At 41.9% G+C, this 17,102-nt stretch overlaps 1 protein-coding gene across 2 annotated transcripts in view; it reads right to left on the reverse strand.

The window, feature by feature from the left end:
• Window positions 1–17,102, reverse strand: part of HEATR5B (HEAT repeat containing 5B) — a 127,518-nt gene that overhangs the window by 72,766 nt on the left and 37,650 nt on the right. Inside the window, exons 4-11 of one of the 2 annotated variants that reach the window (XM_056567422.1) lie at window positions 8,903–9,011; window positions 6,991–7,134; window positions 4,764–4,935; window positions 3,303–3,460; window positions 2,045–2,294; window positions 1,791–1,946; window positions 1,451–1,701; window positions 603–714 (exon numbers count right to left, since the gene is read on the reverse strand). In XM_056567422.1, coding sequence (XP_056423397.1) covers window positions 603–714; window positions 1,451–1,701; window positions 1,791–1,946; window positions 2,045–2,294; window positions 3,303–3,460; window positions 4,764–4,935; window positions 6,991–7,134; window positions 8,903–9,011 — 1,352 coding nt within the window. Of the gene's footprint in view, window positions 1–602; window positions 715–1,450; window positions 1,702–1,790; window positions 1,947–2,044; window positions 2,295–3,302; window positions 3,461–4,763; window positions 4,936–6,990; window positions 7,141–8,902; window positions 9,012–17,102 lie in introns of both variants that reach the window. The other variant, XM_056567420.1, reaches the window with a different exon arrangement.

Raw genomic sequence — 17,102 nt, forward strand, 5'->3', positions numbered from 1 at the left:
CAGGTAGGTATAGCAGTCCGAGACCCCGCACCGGTCTCCTGTTCACCCGCACTATATCGCGGTGTATCGGGTTATAGTGCGGGTGAACGTTTTCCTTTAGCACAGAATAAATTAAAGGAGTCTAAGGACTTTCTTGAGGATGGGCTATCCTAAGGATAGGCTATAAATATCTAATCACTGGCACCCACACCGATGAGCTGTTTGCCAAAGTTACAGTGGAGTTGGAAACTGACTGCTCTGTACACTGTGTGCAGGCTGCAGTTCAGCTCCCATTTAATTGCTTTGAAGTTGCAGTAACTCAGCATGGTCACTACACAGTGTATGGAGCTGTCTGCTTCCATCACTTTTTACTGTATACGCAAGTGCCGTGGCTCTTGCAAACAGTGGAAAGGCAGGGGTGCCAGGTGTAAGACCTCAAATCAATTAGATACCAATTACCTATCCTTAGGAAAGCCCATTCATGAAAATGTCCTAGAAAAAACAGTTAAGGGCCTATTTAATTCCCAGAAATATGCATAGTATAGTCAGTATTACCATGTGTTAACATTTACTAAATGACATGACTAAAAGTGTTGGCAGTAAGAAAACCAAAGTGCACTTACCCAAGGTCATCAGAGCACCAAGAAGCAACCAACCGGCCTGTGTGCGCTGCAAAGAGAGTCTGCTGTTCTGTGATGCTGTGCGGAGCAGGTCCTCTGCAATACTGACTATCATCTGTAAAAGCATTTAAGTTTTATTACACATAAAAAAAATGTAATAGTAATTTAATGAAAGACCAGAAAAACAAAAACTGAAAAGAACATAGGCCCAATTTATCAAACTGTGCAAGAAAAACTGGAGTGATTGTCCCACAGTAACCAATCAAAGCTCAGCTTTCTTATCTTATCAAGCTCTGGTAAAGTGAAAGCTGAACTGTGATTGGCTTTTGTGGGGACATTAATCCAGTAATTCTCTGTCACAGTTTGATAAATCTGGGTCTTCAAATAAAACCATGGTCTTGAATAGATATGTGCTCTATAAATCCCATATTTATTATTGTGAAAATGTCATACCAAGTCTGACCTGTAAATAAAAACTGCACCAGTGCTAAGGTACAATGTAGGACAAAGATCAAGACAGTTCTGGCTTTTCCTGCTTCTCCAGCCTATTTGCAGTGGTTAGAGGTAGTCAAGAAAGCCATGAGCAGCCGTAGCGGGGAAGTTTCGCATTTTGCCTAACTCCCATTAACTTTAACGGGAGATACACAAACACTGTATACCTGTGAGCCATGCTGTTTACATAACTCCTGGAGTTTAGAGACACTATGCAGTCTTCTTTTAATGACCTCATTTTCAGGTACCTACTTCTATGAACTTTAGTCACAATATCACTCAATTTAGTGTGATCTTCACACCCACATAAGCTGCACCATCTATAAACAACCTTGTTTTTTGTCTCTCAAAGATCTTACCTTTCCTTTGGAATGAGGAATGCCCAAGGGGCACTGATGTACACCTCCAAGAAGAGCAGCCATTGCAAAACTGTACCCACTGACAGCCTCTGGTGAATTTTTAAGGTTATTAAGTCTCTCTGCACACCTGTCCAAGAGTGGAGTGAGCTGAAAGGGTAGGGCCACAGCAACACAACGTAAACACCATGCTGCTGCTAGCCTTGCCGCCATGCTGGGGTGAAGAAGAACAGAGGTGACAGTATCCAGAAGCCCTTTGTATAAAACCGAAATGGAACAAATGTTACAATGTTTGAATGGTATAAAACACATTGAACACATGTATGTATGTGAGACCAATCACCTATGGAAGGCTCCTGTATAAGAGGAGATGCGGTAGAGTTCAGACTCTGAACAAGACTTCCCAGCTCCTGCAGAGCACATACCATTACATGCTGACTGGCAGACACATCTGCAGTACCAACTTTATTCTCATTGTTGGCATCATTTACAACAGCCTCTGCAAAAAAAAGCAAGATAAAGAAAATATTCTTGTGCAATACCTGGTGTATAGGTTTAACATATGGTGGGTGTAACCATGTAATGAAGTTTGCATACCGACAGATTTCATTTGTTTGCCGATAGCCTGGCATATTTCTTTAGCTGCAGCATTTTGAGCCTTTTCCCCTAGCAAACTACCAACTGTAGCTCTCAGAATAAAGGACACACATCTTCTGGAGTAGACTGCCTCCACATGAGTCTGTGTAGCACGAGGATGTGACACAAGGTCAAGTACATGGGACAGAAAGGTGGCAAAATTGCGCTCCAGCCATTGCCCTCCTAATGCTGTGACAAAGACCACATATGCCTAGAAATAAAAGATTTAAACTATAAGCAAAAAATGCAAATATTTATTTCCTCCCATTTCAGTTTAAAAGGGGTACTGAAGGGAACTCAACTTATCCCCTATGCTATGGATAGGGGATAAGTTGAGTTCCCTGGAGTACCCTCCGTGAATATACAGGGTGGGCCATTTATATGGATACACCTTAATAAAATGGGAATGGTTGGTGATATTAACTTCCTGTTTGTGGCACATTAGTATATGTGAGGGGGAAACTTTTCAAGATGGGTGGTGACCATGGCGGCTATTTTGAAGTCGGCCATTTTGAATCCAACTTTTGTTTTTTCAATACGAAGAGGGTCATGTGACACATCAAACTTATTGGGAATTTTACAAGAAAAACAATGATTTGTCACATGACCCTCTTCCTATTGAAAAAACTAAAGTTGGATTCAAAATGGCCGACTTCAAAATAGCCGCCATGGTCACCACCCATCTTGAAAAGTTTCCCCCTCACATATACTAATGTGACACAAACAGGAAGTTAATATCACCAACCATTCCCATTTTATTAAGGTGTATCCATATAAATGGCCCACCCTGTATTTCAAGTGAATATAAAAGCCTGATTGCTGGAAAGTTGGTAGGCATTCACCTGCAGGAACATCTACTATAACTAGAGAATGCACATGTACAATCACTCTACATAACCCTAATTGCCTCATACACAATGGACAATTTTGGCAGGTCCAGCCATCCATCTTTTGTGTATAGAGGCTTCATGAAATTCCACACCCCCATGTCATCCACAATACGACAGCCTGAACGCATGCAGTAGCCTGTGGCGAGATAGCCATCGGCCAAACAAGCATTCAGCTAACAGCTATCTAACGTGTATGGCTACTTTTAGAAGTCTATTTCCCATTTTTATAAATAGACAGTAGAATGGGAACCATGCATCACCCGTCTTGGGATGCCTTGGTTAACTGAACCTTCCCAATGTGAGTTTATGTAAGGAAACCTTTTACTAACCTGCGTCACACCCACTCTGACTTCTCGACTAATGGATCCTCCACCTTTCAACATTTCTCCTCCGCTTTTCAGGAATCCAGAACCTCCGCGTAGAAATCCTGTTGCCATCAGCTCCAGCACTTCCTCTAGTGTGGCTTTCTTCACATTCTGGCGCATCACTTTAGTAATAAAAACAAAACACTGTTTTACACACAGACAGAATGCTTAATGACATTGGTGCATCCTATGATGAATAAGACATAGGACTTTTCAGACAACAAGCAAAAGAATTCAGACAAAATGAAAATACAGTGGTTCCTCAACACACGGTGGTAATTCGTTCCAAACGACCCATCATTTGTCGAATCCATCAAATGTTGAGGGATTCGTGCAATGTAAAAAGTGCATTTAATACTCACCTGTCCCCGCCTCTCCGGACCGCGTCCTCACCGCTCCTGATGCTGTCCCAGGGGCTCCCGATGCTGTCCCGCTGCTCCGGCATCTTCTTCGGGATCCTCCGGCTTCTTCCGCATCTTCTCCGGTGTCCGTGCCTCGCTTTCTGGTGACGTTATTACGTTGCTGCGCCGGGACGGCGTGCGCAGCGACGTAATAACGACGCCGGAAAGCGAGGCCCGGACCCCGGAGAAGATGCAGAAGACGCCGGAGGATCGCGGGGATAGGTAACTGGACCCGGAGCAGCGGGGATAGGTAAGTGAACCTGTCCGGGATGCTTAAACTGCTATCCGACAGCAGCTTAAGCATTTTGCGCTGTAGGATAGCAGTTAATGCGATGGCCCCGACATATAAAAGCATCGTATGTCGATGCTGACATCGACATGTGATGGCTTCTGAGAGGCCATCGTATGTCGATTTGATCATATGTTGGGGGGTTACTGTACTTTTGTTTTAAAATGTAGGATATCACTAAACTTAAATAAGTAGAATAAGTTTAAAGACACTCGACAGCTTAGATTCATAAACTGTGGACCTCAAGCTGTTCCAAAACTACAACTTCCAGCATGCTCAGACAGCCAACAGCTGTCTGGGCAGGCTGGTAGTTGTAGTTCTGCAACATTTAGAGGTCCATGGTTTGAAGACCATTGCTCTACAGGAAAGACTATTGGTTTAAAGAAGATGTTTAGTGCTAAGCAAATTATCCCCTTTCCGCAGGATAGGGGATAAATGTCTGATCGCGGGGGGTGCAACCGCTGGGACCCTCCACAATCTCCCGTACGGTGCCCCGGCTCTGCGCTGCTAGAGCGAGTTTCATCAGACATTTATACCCTACCCTGCAGAACTGAGAATCTAAAAATATATATGTTACAGGACATACATTTCTCAGCTGTATTTTCAGTTCTGGAGATTCAACATTTTCTTTGTGTTATTCTGTGACTAAATACCAAAGGACTGTATGTAACTGTGCCTAATACAAATGTATCCAGATGTAAATACCACTCATATTCATATACATGCATAACCTACCTGCTGCCTGTTTCGGCATTAAGGCAGTAGCCATAACAGTTCCCAGGAGTTTTGACACTGCGACCCTGACCCCATAGTTAGACCCTTCCAATGCCTTGAAACACAGTGTGGCTACATTCTCCAGCTCCGCTGTCCACATAAAAACCGCCTCGCTCTGAAGCTCCAGCAAGCACTGCAAAAACATACCATGTGACACACAATAATAGGGCAATTTGTTAATTCCACCAATGGTAACTGCAATTATGTGAACCTTGATTCAGTCAAATACTAATCTGCCTATCAGTTCCTTAGTGACCAATAATAAAATGTGTTTGGGGTCTTGCCAGATTCATTTACACTGACTACGAGTAGACCAAATAGCATCGAAAGACCATCTATTTTAATAAAATTTCGGGTGGTTGTCTCAAAAAGGCTTCACAGTACAGAGATCTCTTAAGTTACAATGGCCTCAAGTTACAATATTCTTAACATACAATGTACCTTAAATCCATACTCAACATAAAATTCCAGAAACAGTCCGGATTGGTGGCTTGTGTCAATGGCTGAAAGATTAGACCAATCAGAATGGGCATTTGACTGGTAAAACCTTTGTATTTATAGAAGTGCATGTGCTGTTTTGCTGTCTAGTAGCGCCTCCCTACATTACAGTGCGGTAAGAGGAATGGGAGGACTACAGTACCCAGAAAGATTATCAGAATTGGGGTTATTTGGTTTAGAAAAAAGAAGGAGACTTAGGGGAGACCTAATAACTATGTATAAATATATCAGGGGACAGTACAGAGATCTCTCCCATGATCTATTTATACTCAGGACTGTATCTATAACAAAGGGGGCATCCTCTACGTCTAGAGGAAAGAAGGTTTCTACACCAGCACAGATGGGGGTTCTTTACTGTAAGAGCAGTGATACTGTGGAATTCTCTGCCTGAGGAGGTGGCCATGGTGAACTCTGTAAGAGAGTTCAAAAAAGGGTCTGTATGCATTTTTGGAGAGTAATAACATTACAGGTTATGGATTCTAGATTTATAGGGACAGAACGTTGATCCAGGGATTTATTCTGACTGCCATATTTGGAGACGGGAAGGAATTTTTACCTCTAGTATGAGGTTTTTTTTGCCTTCCTCTGGATCAACTCAGTAGGGACTCATTAGGGATATAGGTTGAACTTGATGGACTCTGGTCTTTTTTCAACCTTATGAACTATACTGCTCTTTACCTATGCCAAGACTTGTTGCTCCTATGGACACTATTAAGAGAGGATTTCATTTTGTTTTCCCGCAACGCTATGCATACTGTACAGGACCCTGAAGAAGCCCCTGCTCACTATGTATAAAGTGATTTATAGCTTCTGACAGACTTTTATATGTAAGAACTTGCTTAATCTTAATTAGCTATCCTGTCATTTTTCTTTAAGATTATTTTTTTCTTACTTAGGTTGACACTGGAACCAAAAAACTGTTTTCCATAGAAAATAGATAGCAGTATTTGCTGCTACTATTTGGATTCAGTTTTCCACACGGTAATGGTCTCAAGATACAATGATCATCGGGAATGAATTAACATTGTAACTTAAGACGCAACTGTCATGAACTCTGGGTGCTATAACCTACACACAGCCTTTGTACTGTGTGTAGATGGTGTATACAGCATTGCTTTTACCTTATTTTTGCAGGCTTTCATCACCCCGAAAAATGTTTTTAATCACAGCCACACACAGTCGGATAGGCGTGGCACGAGGTATGCTATGTCCCGCTGCCACCACGCACACCCCCTGTGTCAGTGCTGGGACTGCTGTGTGACTGACACACAGGTCCCAGCGCAAGTGCCCCTCTGCTCATCTAACGTGTGCGCCGCCGCGTGTTATCCAGGCAAGCGTTCGCTCCCGCTGCCGTCTGCCTCCTCAGTGCGCCTGTGTCAATCACACAGCGGTCCCAGCACTGACAAGGGGTGGGCGTGGCGGGGCATAGCGTACCTCACGCTACGTCTATCCGACTGTGTGTGGCTGTGATCAAAAGCATTTTTTGGTGTGATGGAAGCCTGCAATAATAAGGTAAAAACAATGCTGTACACACCATGTGCACACAGTACAAAGGCTGTGTGTAGGTTATAGCACCCAGAGTTCATGACAGTTGCGCATTAAGGGACCACTGTAAGGTATTCACTTATATTTATATGGGAAATCTAAAACTGTATACAGCGATACAAGAAAGGAGCATTCAGATACTTACCTTAGCCACTGCACATCTGACGGCCATGGATCTGTCTGTCAAAAGGGATCGTGTATTTTTGTAAATGTCTCTGTGACTGGAAGCCGCAGCCCCTCCAAGACCACTAAGAACCTTCTGCAGACTCAAAAGAATTTCACTTCGACCCTGTGACTTTGCAAAATGAAAGTAAATCAATAATTTCTGTGAACAGTTTCGGCACAAGGCAATGCACTTTTTTAAGCTAGTCATTTTTGAGCACGTAGTTATCAATGTCAAAGGGGAACTCCGGCCCTAGACATCTTATCCCCTATCCAAAGGATAGGGGATAAGATGTCTGATCGCGGGGGTCCCGCCACTGGGGGCCCCCACAATCTCTCCTGCAGCATCTACTTGTCATCAGCCTCATGGACAAACATTGCTCCATGTCTGATGACTCCCGATACAGGTGCCTGAGTATCATGACGTCACGGCTCCGCCCCCTCAATGCAAGTCTATTGGATGGGGCGTGGCAGCTGTCACACCCCCTCTCATAGACTTTAATTGAGGGGACGGGTCATGACATCATGAGGGGTCGGAGCCGTGACGTCATGATACTCCCGCCCCTGTATCACGAGTCACTAGACACGGACCGATCTTCGCTCCATAAGGCTGATGATAGTGGGTGCTGCAGGAGAGATTGTGGCGGTCCCCAGCAGCGGGATCCCCGCAATCAGACATCTTATCCCCTATCCTTTGGATAGGGGATAAGAGGTCTAGTGCCGGAGTACCCCTTTAAACCCCACCTTATAGATAATACTTACCTAAACATTCATTAGAGCCATATTACAAATACAGAGTCATTCAGAAATGAGAATGCAAAATTATTACTCAATTCCTTATATCAGTGCTTCCCAACCAGAGTGCCTCCTGCTGTTCAAAACTACAACTCCCAGCATGCCCGGACAGCCAACGGCTGTCCGAGCATGCTGGGAGTTGTAGTTTTGCAACAGCTGGAGGCACCCTGGTTGGGAAGCACTGCCTTATATCATCCATAGTGAACAGAAAACGCGCCACCCCATAACCCTTACTTCCTATCATTTAAATGGACACTGTCACGTTAAAAACTTTTGAAATGTTGAAGAGACATTCAATAGTTTTTATCAGTCAGGATCTAAGTGTTCAGACTGCAACAGATAGCTCTGGAACTAGTTGGGAGAAGAGCACGCTAAGTGAGACAAACTTACAACATAAGTCTACGGGATTGTGTCAGCTTAAAACCCCAAAACCCCAAAACCCCAACCATTTAAAAAATTTTTTTTTTTTTTTAAAGCGACAGGTAACATGTGTAAGTAACAAGAAAGCTGCTTTGTAGTGGCTGTGAACCCCCTCATCACACAGTGTGCCAGCGCCCACCTCCCTTGGTATTTGAACCACAGGCCCAAATTCAGCTATTAATAGTGTATCTACTCCTCACATTGGGTGGATACAAAATGCATTACCTTTCCAATTTTGTTGGTAGAAAATTCTCAGCATGTTACATTATTAGTAAAATTGATAAAAATGTAAACAAATATTATCCAAATGCTATGGAAAGAATCTATGCAGGATCAGCATGGAACTTAACCTGCCATACAGATTTTAAACCTGCAATGTGTTAGTTTATGTTGCATGTTTTCCCCACTGACTGTAAAAGACAATGAAATGTATAGATGAGAAATTTACTGTGGATCCTTGAGACACAGTATCCGTTAGGTCCTCCTATTAAGTTTCTGTTAATGAAGAACTTATTTACATGCTATTTTGGTTGAAATTATTTTGTGTGCCAGAACAGGTGGATTATCATGAGGGACAAGCAGATGTGCTCCCGTTTTAGCCCCTTGGACAAGTAGTTTATTTTGGATTTCCACACCCCTGCTTATGCCAGTAAACCGATGGCCGGCCGCATGACACTTACCTCTGCACTTTTCAGTGACTTCAAGAGATTGTTCACAGTTTCATGAAAGGAGCTCCCCAACATCCTACCCATCTTCTCATAAAATGCTCCGACACACGCGACAGCAGCCCTACAGTAGACATAAAACATCTCAAACTACTATATACTTTAACAAAGTTAACATAATCAAGAATGACTACTGCATTACCATATTATGGTTGTGTCGTCATTATTTCACTCCTCTCTGATTAGGTGTAAATTTTCTTCAAATACAAAACGCTCCTATTATGCTTTAAATTCTTTTACTTAAAACTCAGCAGCAAAAGAACCAATGAAATATTACATTGAAAAAACTTTAACGTAGAGCATGACATGGCGTAACCATACATGCTGGTATGACCATAACCAATCAGAGTGTGGTATAGCATATGTAAGTCACAGTTAGTAATATATCTTCCTCTTCTTTTGCTGCTCAGCAGCCATAACAGATGAGTATAATTTGTCCTATGTTTTATACAGAGTTTTGTGTTTTTTCATAAGATTCTGTATTAAAATAATTTCCATATACAATACATAATTTTCATATATACATTTTTCATATATATATATATATATATATATATATATATATATATATATATATATATGTATATATATATATAGTTTTGCATAATTTTGTATTGATTAGTTTTTGCTTATTCTGTATATATTTTCGCATAGTTTATATACCTATACCCGTCTCACATCCCCCCTCCCTTTCATTCTTTATATATATATATATATATATATATATATATATATATATATATATAATTTTCATTTGTTTTCATTCGTCACGTTTTTGGTCTTCTATATCTATAATCGTTCTATACATTACCTGACTCAGGGTCACCTCCGATTACTTTCGCAATTATCCTGCTTTCCTTGGCTTTCTCCTGCGCCCGTTCTTCGGCTCCTCTCGTTAATTTCTTCCTGCGCCATCGCCGCCATTTTGCCGAAGCCCGCCGTCTGGTCTCACGATCGTTACGCAGCAGAGTGGTGATCACCTGTTGCGCAGTTACTAAAGCCCCGTCATTCGCCGGAGCTCCGTGTCGCAGATACATTGTATACTCCTCCTTCTCTCCCATTGGTGTTAGGTTTTCACTACTTTATCATATATTTTTCAACATTGTATGCTTTATTATCCACACATTGCCATCTAGTGACAGTTTTTCTGCATTACTTTCCCCCAAAAATTTGTTTAATATATATTAATTATATTCTTCCTTATTTTGACTAGTATATAGTCAATTGTATATATTAAAAACTATATATATCTTTTACTGTTATTCTGCCAGAACTAGATTTGTTCTCTTGATGGAGGTGATTGAGGATCCTAAAACAATTTCTAAGGATATACGCCCACAGACCATGTCCTCTTACATTGGTACTCCTGACCCAGTACTGAATAATTATATTAAAGACCTAGTAGATGACTCTGTATCTAGGTCAGTAAATTCTGCTGTTCAATCAGCTGTTTCTATACTCCAGGACAGTATTTCAAAGTCTATGTCCTTGGTTTTATCTAATGCTGGGCACAATGTTAATGTACCAAATATTCCCCTCCCTAATATCTCCACTCCATCTGACCAATTCTGGTCGCCAGAGACTTCTGTCTCCAAATTGGCTAAGGGTTTCCATACCCATAAGAAAGCCACCTCAAAAAGGCATCACACTCATGACGGCAAAGTTCCCCATAAGAAACGCTCCAAAGGGGTTAGCCAAGTTACATCTAATGATGACAGACCTATTCCAGGTCACTCTGATAGTGCTATTATCACACTCAAACAACCCTCTACACAAGAGGAGGTTAAAGCCAAAAAGCCTAGAAAAACCGTACATCGGTCTAAACCAAACTCGTTCAACGAGTATACTTCTGATGACTCCGCTGACTCGCCTCTGGAAGATGCCCTAGAGGACTTAGAGTACATTTCAGATGAAAGCGGTTGAAGACCCTGACACTCAGGAAGCAATAATATTAGACCCAGACACCTCTTATTTTGACCCTTCCCTTATTCATCACCCTAGATCCGGGGAATGGCTCCCTAAACCTGTTGTTGCTATGTTCCTTGCTCAACGGGTTAATAAGGGACTAGACAAATCCACCCGTAGTAAACTTAAATCTGAGTGCCCGAGACCCTCTCTCCCTCACTGTTCTTCTATTACTCAAGACATTGACCCTGTTTTGAACAAATTTTTAATGAAATCTGGCAAGAACCCTAAAAAAGGGATAGACAGAAGTTTTAGGGCCTGTCAAGATAAACTCCTTGACATGCTTGGCCCACTGTCAAAGATTCTTGATCTGGTGGAGGAATCTTCTGTTACTCAAAGACCCGTGGATACGGAAGTTCTAAAAGGATGGGCTCAACGGGCAGTATGCTTTTTGGGCAATGCCAACGTAGCCCTATCCACTGAGTGGAAACGCTCCATCCTTATGAGGATTGACCCCCAATTGACTAATTTGGCCTCAAATTACTCCCCTAAACCCACAGAAGGCCTTTTATTTGGGGAAGAATTTATTCATGAAATGAACAAATATGTTGGATTATTTTCTTCCATTAATAAAGCACAATCAAATTTAAAAAAGGTATTCTCTAATCGAGTTTTTGGAAGGGCCGGAAAGGGAAGGAGACGCTTTTCCGGCCGTTCTCAACCATTCAGACACTCCGCAAGAGGCTCCTTCCCTTCATACCAACAGTCCTATCAGCATTCCTATCAACCACCCTATGGACCACCAACTTCCAACCCCTCTCCGTTCTTCCCATACCGGGCCCGACCTTGGAGAGCTAGAGGCCAACGTGGAGTGCCAAGAGCAAGACCCTCTTCTTCAGGTGAGTGCACCTCTTCCTATCAAAACTGTTCCATTGGGCGGAAGGCTAGTCCATTTTTTGACAAATTGGACTATGATTACTTACGACTCATGGATCCTAAATACTGTCTCAGGCTTCCAAATAGAGTTTGTATCTCTACCCATTCAGCCTTGTCTTCCTCGTCCAATTCAAGTATCCTCAATAGATCAAACTTTGATCGACTCAGAAGTGGAAGATCTTATTGCAAAAAATGCCATTTTATCTGTCCCTTTGAATTCTCCGGGATTTGTCAGCAATCTCTTTCTTGTAAAATAGAAAGACTGAGGTCACAGACCTGTAATCAACCTAAGACTACTCAACAATTTTGTTGTGTACAGGCATTTCAAGATGGAGGGTATCCATCTTTTGAGAGACATACTGATAAAAAACGATTGGTTGATCAAAATAGACCTGAAGGATGCTTACCTGACGGTTCCTATTCATCCCTCTTCCCAACCTTATTTACAATTCCTGTGGAACAACCGAAAATGGCAATTCAATTGCCTTCCTTTCGGCCTTTCTTCAGCCCCTTGGTGTTTTACCAAACTGTTGAAACCAATAGTTGCCTTACTCAGAAGCCGAGGTGTACGTCTGATTATTTACCTCGACGACATTCTCTTAATGGCTCAATCAGAGTCTCTTCTTCTTTCCCACATGGATTGGACCCTGTCACTTCTTTCCAGTTTAGGCTTTCTAATCAATCACAAGAAGTCTGTTCTTCTCCCATCTCAGGAGATGGAATTCTTGGGATTTTTGATCAACACCACGTCGACCACCTTGAGTCTTCCACCCAGGAGACTGAAAACCATACGGAAGGAAATCCGTCATGTTCTCCACAAAGAGATTATTTCTCTGAGGACGATTGCTCGTATTGTGGGTCTTCTCTCAGCATCCATTCAGGCTATTTTTCCAGCTCCCCTACATTATCGAGCCCTCCAACGTCTGAAGATTCGTCATCTCAGAGAAGGTCTAGGATATGCGGACGAGGTTCATCTATCCTTGGACGCCAAAGAAGAACTTCTTTGGTGGCTATCCCACATTCAAGCATGGAATGGCAAGGCCATCTTCAATCCAAACCCGGATATCATTATAGAATCAGACGCAAGTCTGAGTGGTTGGGGAGCGCGTTGCACTTCCCTCTCTACTGGAGGGAAATGGTCTCCTTCCGAATCTTCTTTACATATCAATTGCCTGGAGCTTTTGGCTGGGTCCTTCCCACTAAAGAGCTTTGCAAAGGATTCCTCTCACTGCTGTGTTTTACTACGCATGGACAACATCTCAGCTGTCCAATATATCAACCATCTTGGTGGTACAACTTCGAAAACCCTTGCCGAAATTGCCAAAGATTTTTGGCACTTTTGCTTAGAAAGGCATATCACTTTGAAAGCGGAATATCTTCCTGGAATTTCCAATTCAATTGCAGATTGGAACTCTCGCTTCCTGACAGATTTCAGCGATTGGAAACTCCATTCTGTAATCTTTCAACATATCGACGAACTATGGGGCCCTCTCAAATTAGACATGTTCGCTTCTCGTCTGAATTGTCAAACCCCTCGGTTCTTCAGTTGGAGACCAGATCCAGAAGCCCTGGGAGTAGATGCCTTCCTTCAATATTGGCCTCCGGAAGTTCTTTACGCACACCTTGGTGGCCAACTCAACCATGGTTCCCTCAACTTCTACATCTATTAGTAGACTATCCTCGCATCCTTCCTACCATTCCGGATCTCCTCCAGGACCCTCTTGGCAACTTACATCCTTTAATCCTGTCAGACCAATTGACTCTAATCGCTTGGCTGATATCGGGCATTCCAGACCAACCTCCCCGCTTTCTCTCACAACTAGAGAACTGCTCTTTGAGGCTTGGGCTCCAGGTACCAGATCTGCTTACAGATCAGCCTGGAAGATTTGGCTTCATTGGTGCTCTCAAAGGGACCTGGATCCCATACAAACTTCTGTTTCCAATATCTTGAACTTTCTTTCTGCTTCTTTTGAAGAAGGTAAGGCTTATAGAACTATCAACCTCTACCGCTCAGCTATCTCCGCTAACCATTCGCTTATCGATTCCATTCCGGTAGGTAAACATCCTTTGGTCTGCAAACTCCTTAAGGGCATACGTTTTCGTCACCCACCTTTGCCTAAATATAGTTCAACTTGGGATGTTAATATCGTTCTAAGTCTTTTTCTAGACTGGGAAGATAACGATTCCTTGTCTCTTAAATTACTTTCTTTCAAACTTACAGTTCTTCTATGTTTAATATCTGTTAAACGGGGTTTCTGACGTTAGAGCCTTGGATGTATCAAGAAGACAATATTCCCCTGAAGGAGTTGCTTTTACGATTTATCGTCGTACGAAAACAAATTTACAATCTGTATTCTATCCGGCCTTTCCTCACCAACAGAAACTTTGTGTGGTTAGGTGTCTACAATCTTACGAATCAAAAACTATCTCCCTACGTTCTCCTTCTTCACAACTCCTTATTTCTTACTGTAAACCCCATAAACCAGTTTCTTCCACCACTCTGGCCAGATGGGTTAAATTTACTATGGATATGGCTGGTATAGATACTTCAAAATTTGGAGCTCACTCTACTAGAGGAGCGGTTTCGACAAAGCTGTTTCAATCTGGTGCTTCTCTTTCTGACATAATTAAAGCGGCCAATTGGTCTTCGAATTCCTCTTTTAAGACTTTCTATTTTAAGCCTGATCAACATGTATCTATGATCCTATTGTAATGTTTTATTGTAATTATAATGTTCCTTATCTTAATTAATATTTACGTATAATGTTAAGCTTTAAACTAGCATAATAGGAGCATTTGTATTTGAATAAAATTGGAGATTTTCCTAGCCTTGGTAAAAGAAAATATAGATTTTATTAAAGACAAAACGCGAGTATTATCCCTCCCTATGTCCCATCCCTTTAATATTCTGTTTGTGTTTTATTTCCCTAGCTGTTTGACACAACCAACTATCGGAAATTTGAAGATTTCTTCATGGATTTACCCTTTCTGAAAGAAGTCTTCACACCATTCCGGATGTTTGCCTTTATTGTGTCTGCAATTCTCTACTCGTATTTCATCCTGTTTTAAGAAACTACTTCCTGGTTTGGATCCCTTCCAAGTTAACTGTTCTCTATTGTTATGGATTACCTGACTTCGCTGCAAAGAAGAGGAAGATATATTACTAACTGTGACTTACATATGCTATACCACACTCTGATTGGTTATGGTCATACCAGCATGTATGGTTACGCCATGTCATGCTCTACGTTAAAGTTTTTTCAATGTAATATTTCATTGGTTCTTTTGCTGCTGAGTTTTAAGTAAAAGAAGTTAAAGCATAATACTCGCGTTTTGTCTTTAATAAAATCTATATTTTCCTTTACCAAGGATAGGAAAATCTCCAATTGTGCTTACATGCAATAAGCCAATGAGAATATCATATACTAAATATTCAATACTGGAAATACTGAGCATCACCACAGATTATGTGTTGGTAAAATTATATTTTGATATCTATAGTCCCTGAATTTATATATATTTATTTATTATCTTACCAAAGATGGTATTGGCCAGTTTTTACTAGTTCCAGTTAACCTGAAACTATCCAACTGACCTTGGTAAAATAATGAAGCTTTTGTAGGATAATGAGCATTTGCTACATTAAGAAAGAAAGTGTAAAAGGAACGCTGTGATTGGTAATAATGTTATACACCATGAGCTACCAGTGTTCCTTGCCATATAAAAAAGGCTGTAACCTAAGTTTGGGTATGATTTTCTTCTGCAGAGTTGTTTTTCTGCATGTAAGAGAACATTCACCTGTATCAATACAATTAACCCCTTAAGGACAGAGCCCTTTTTCACCTTAAATGGGCACTGTCACCAACTTTATTTTTTGATATGTTGTAGTATTTTTCAGGGACCAGTTCAGTTTTGAAGTGGATTTGAGGGGTCTTCATATTAGAAATACCCCATAAATGACCCCATTATAAAAACTGCACCCCCCAAAGTATTCAAAATGACATTCAGAAATTTCAAAATCTTAATTTTTTACACTCATGTTCTTGTAGACCCAGTTTTTTACATTTTACAAGGAGTAAAAGGGGAAAAAGACCCCCAAAATGTGTAACCCAATTTCTCTTGAGTAAGGAAATACCTCATATGTGGATATCAAGTGCACAAAAAAAAAAAAAAACAACATGGCAAACTATTTTGGAAACTACACCCCTCAAGGCACGTAACAAGAAGTCCAGTGAGCCTTAAAGGGGTACTCCGCCCCTGGCATCTTATCCCCTATCCAAAGGATAGGGGATAAGATGTCAGATGGCCACGGTCCCGCTGCTGGGGATCCCAGGGATCCCCGCTGCGGCACCGCGCTATCATTACAGCACAGAGCGAGTTCGCTCTGTGCGTAATGACGGGCGATACAGGGGACGGAGCAGCGTGACGTCATGGCTCCGCCCCTCATGACATCACGGCCCGTCCCCTTAATGCAAGTCTATGGCAGGGGGCGTGACGACCGCCAAGCCCCCTCCCATAGACTTATATTGACGGGGCGGGCAGTGATGTCACAAGTGGGCGGAGCCGTGACGTAACGATGCTCCAGCCCCTGTATTGCCCGTCATTACGTGCAGAGCGAACTGCAGCGCCGATCCCCGGGGTCCCCAGCAGCGGGACCGTGGCGATCTGACATCTTATCCCCTATCCTTTGAATAGGGGATAAGATGTCTGGGGCGGAGTACCCCTTTAACACCACACAGGTGTTTGACGAGTTTTCGTTAAAGTCGGATGTGTAAATGAATTTTAATTTTTTTTCACTAAAATGCTGGTTTTCCCCCAAATTAAATTTTTTTACAAGGGGTTTTAGGAGAAAATGCCCCCCAAAATTTGTAACCCCATCTCTTCTGAGTATGTAAACACCCCATGTGTGGACATCAAGTGCACTGCGGGTGCACTACAATGCTCAGAAGAGAAGAAGTCACATATGGCTTTTGGAAAGCAAATTTTGCTGAAATAGTTTTTGGTCACATTTAGGAAGCCCCTATGGTGCCAGGACAGAAAAAAAGAAGAAAAAAAAAAAAAAAAACACACATGGCATACTATTTTGGAAACTACACCCCTCAAGGAATGTAACAAGGGGTCCAGTGAGCCTTAACACCCCACAGGTGTTTGACGACTTTTTGTTAAAGTTGGATGTGTAAATGAAAAAAAATTATTTTTTCACTAAATGCATTTTTTCCCCCAAATTTTACATTTTTAAAAGGGGTAATAGGAGAAAATGACCCCCAAAATTTCAGGGGCCATGTGCGTTTACAAAGCCCCCGTGGTGCCAGAA

Source organism: Hyla sarda, chromosome 3, assembly GCF_029499605.1.
Source record: "Hyla sarda isolate aHylSar1 chromosome 3, aHylSar1.hap1, whole genome shotgun sequence".
Taxonomy (NCBI): domain Eukaryota; kingdom Metazoa; phylum Chordata; class Amphibia; order Anura; family Hylidae; genus Hyla; species Hyla sarda.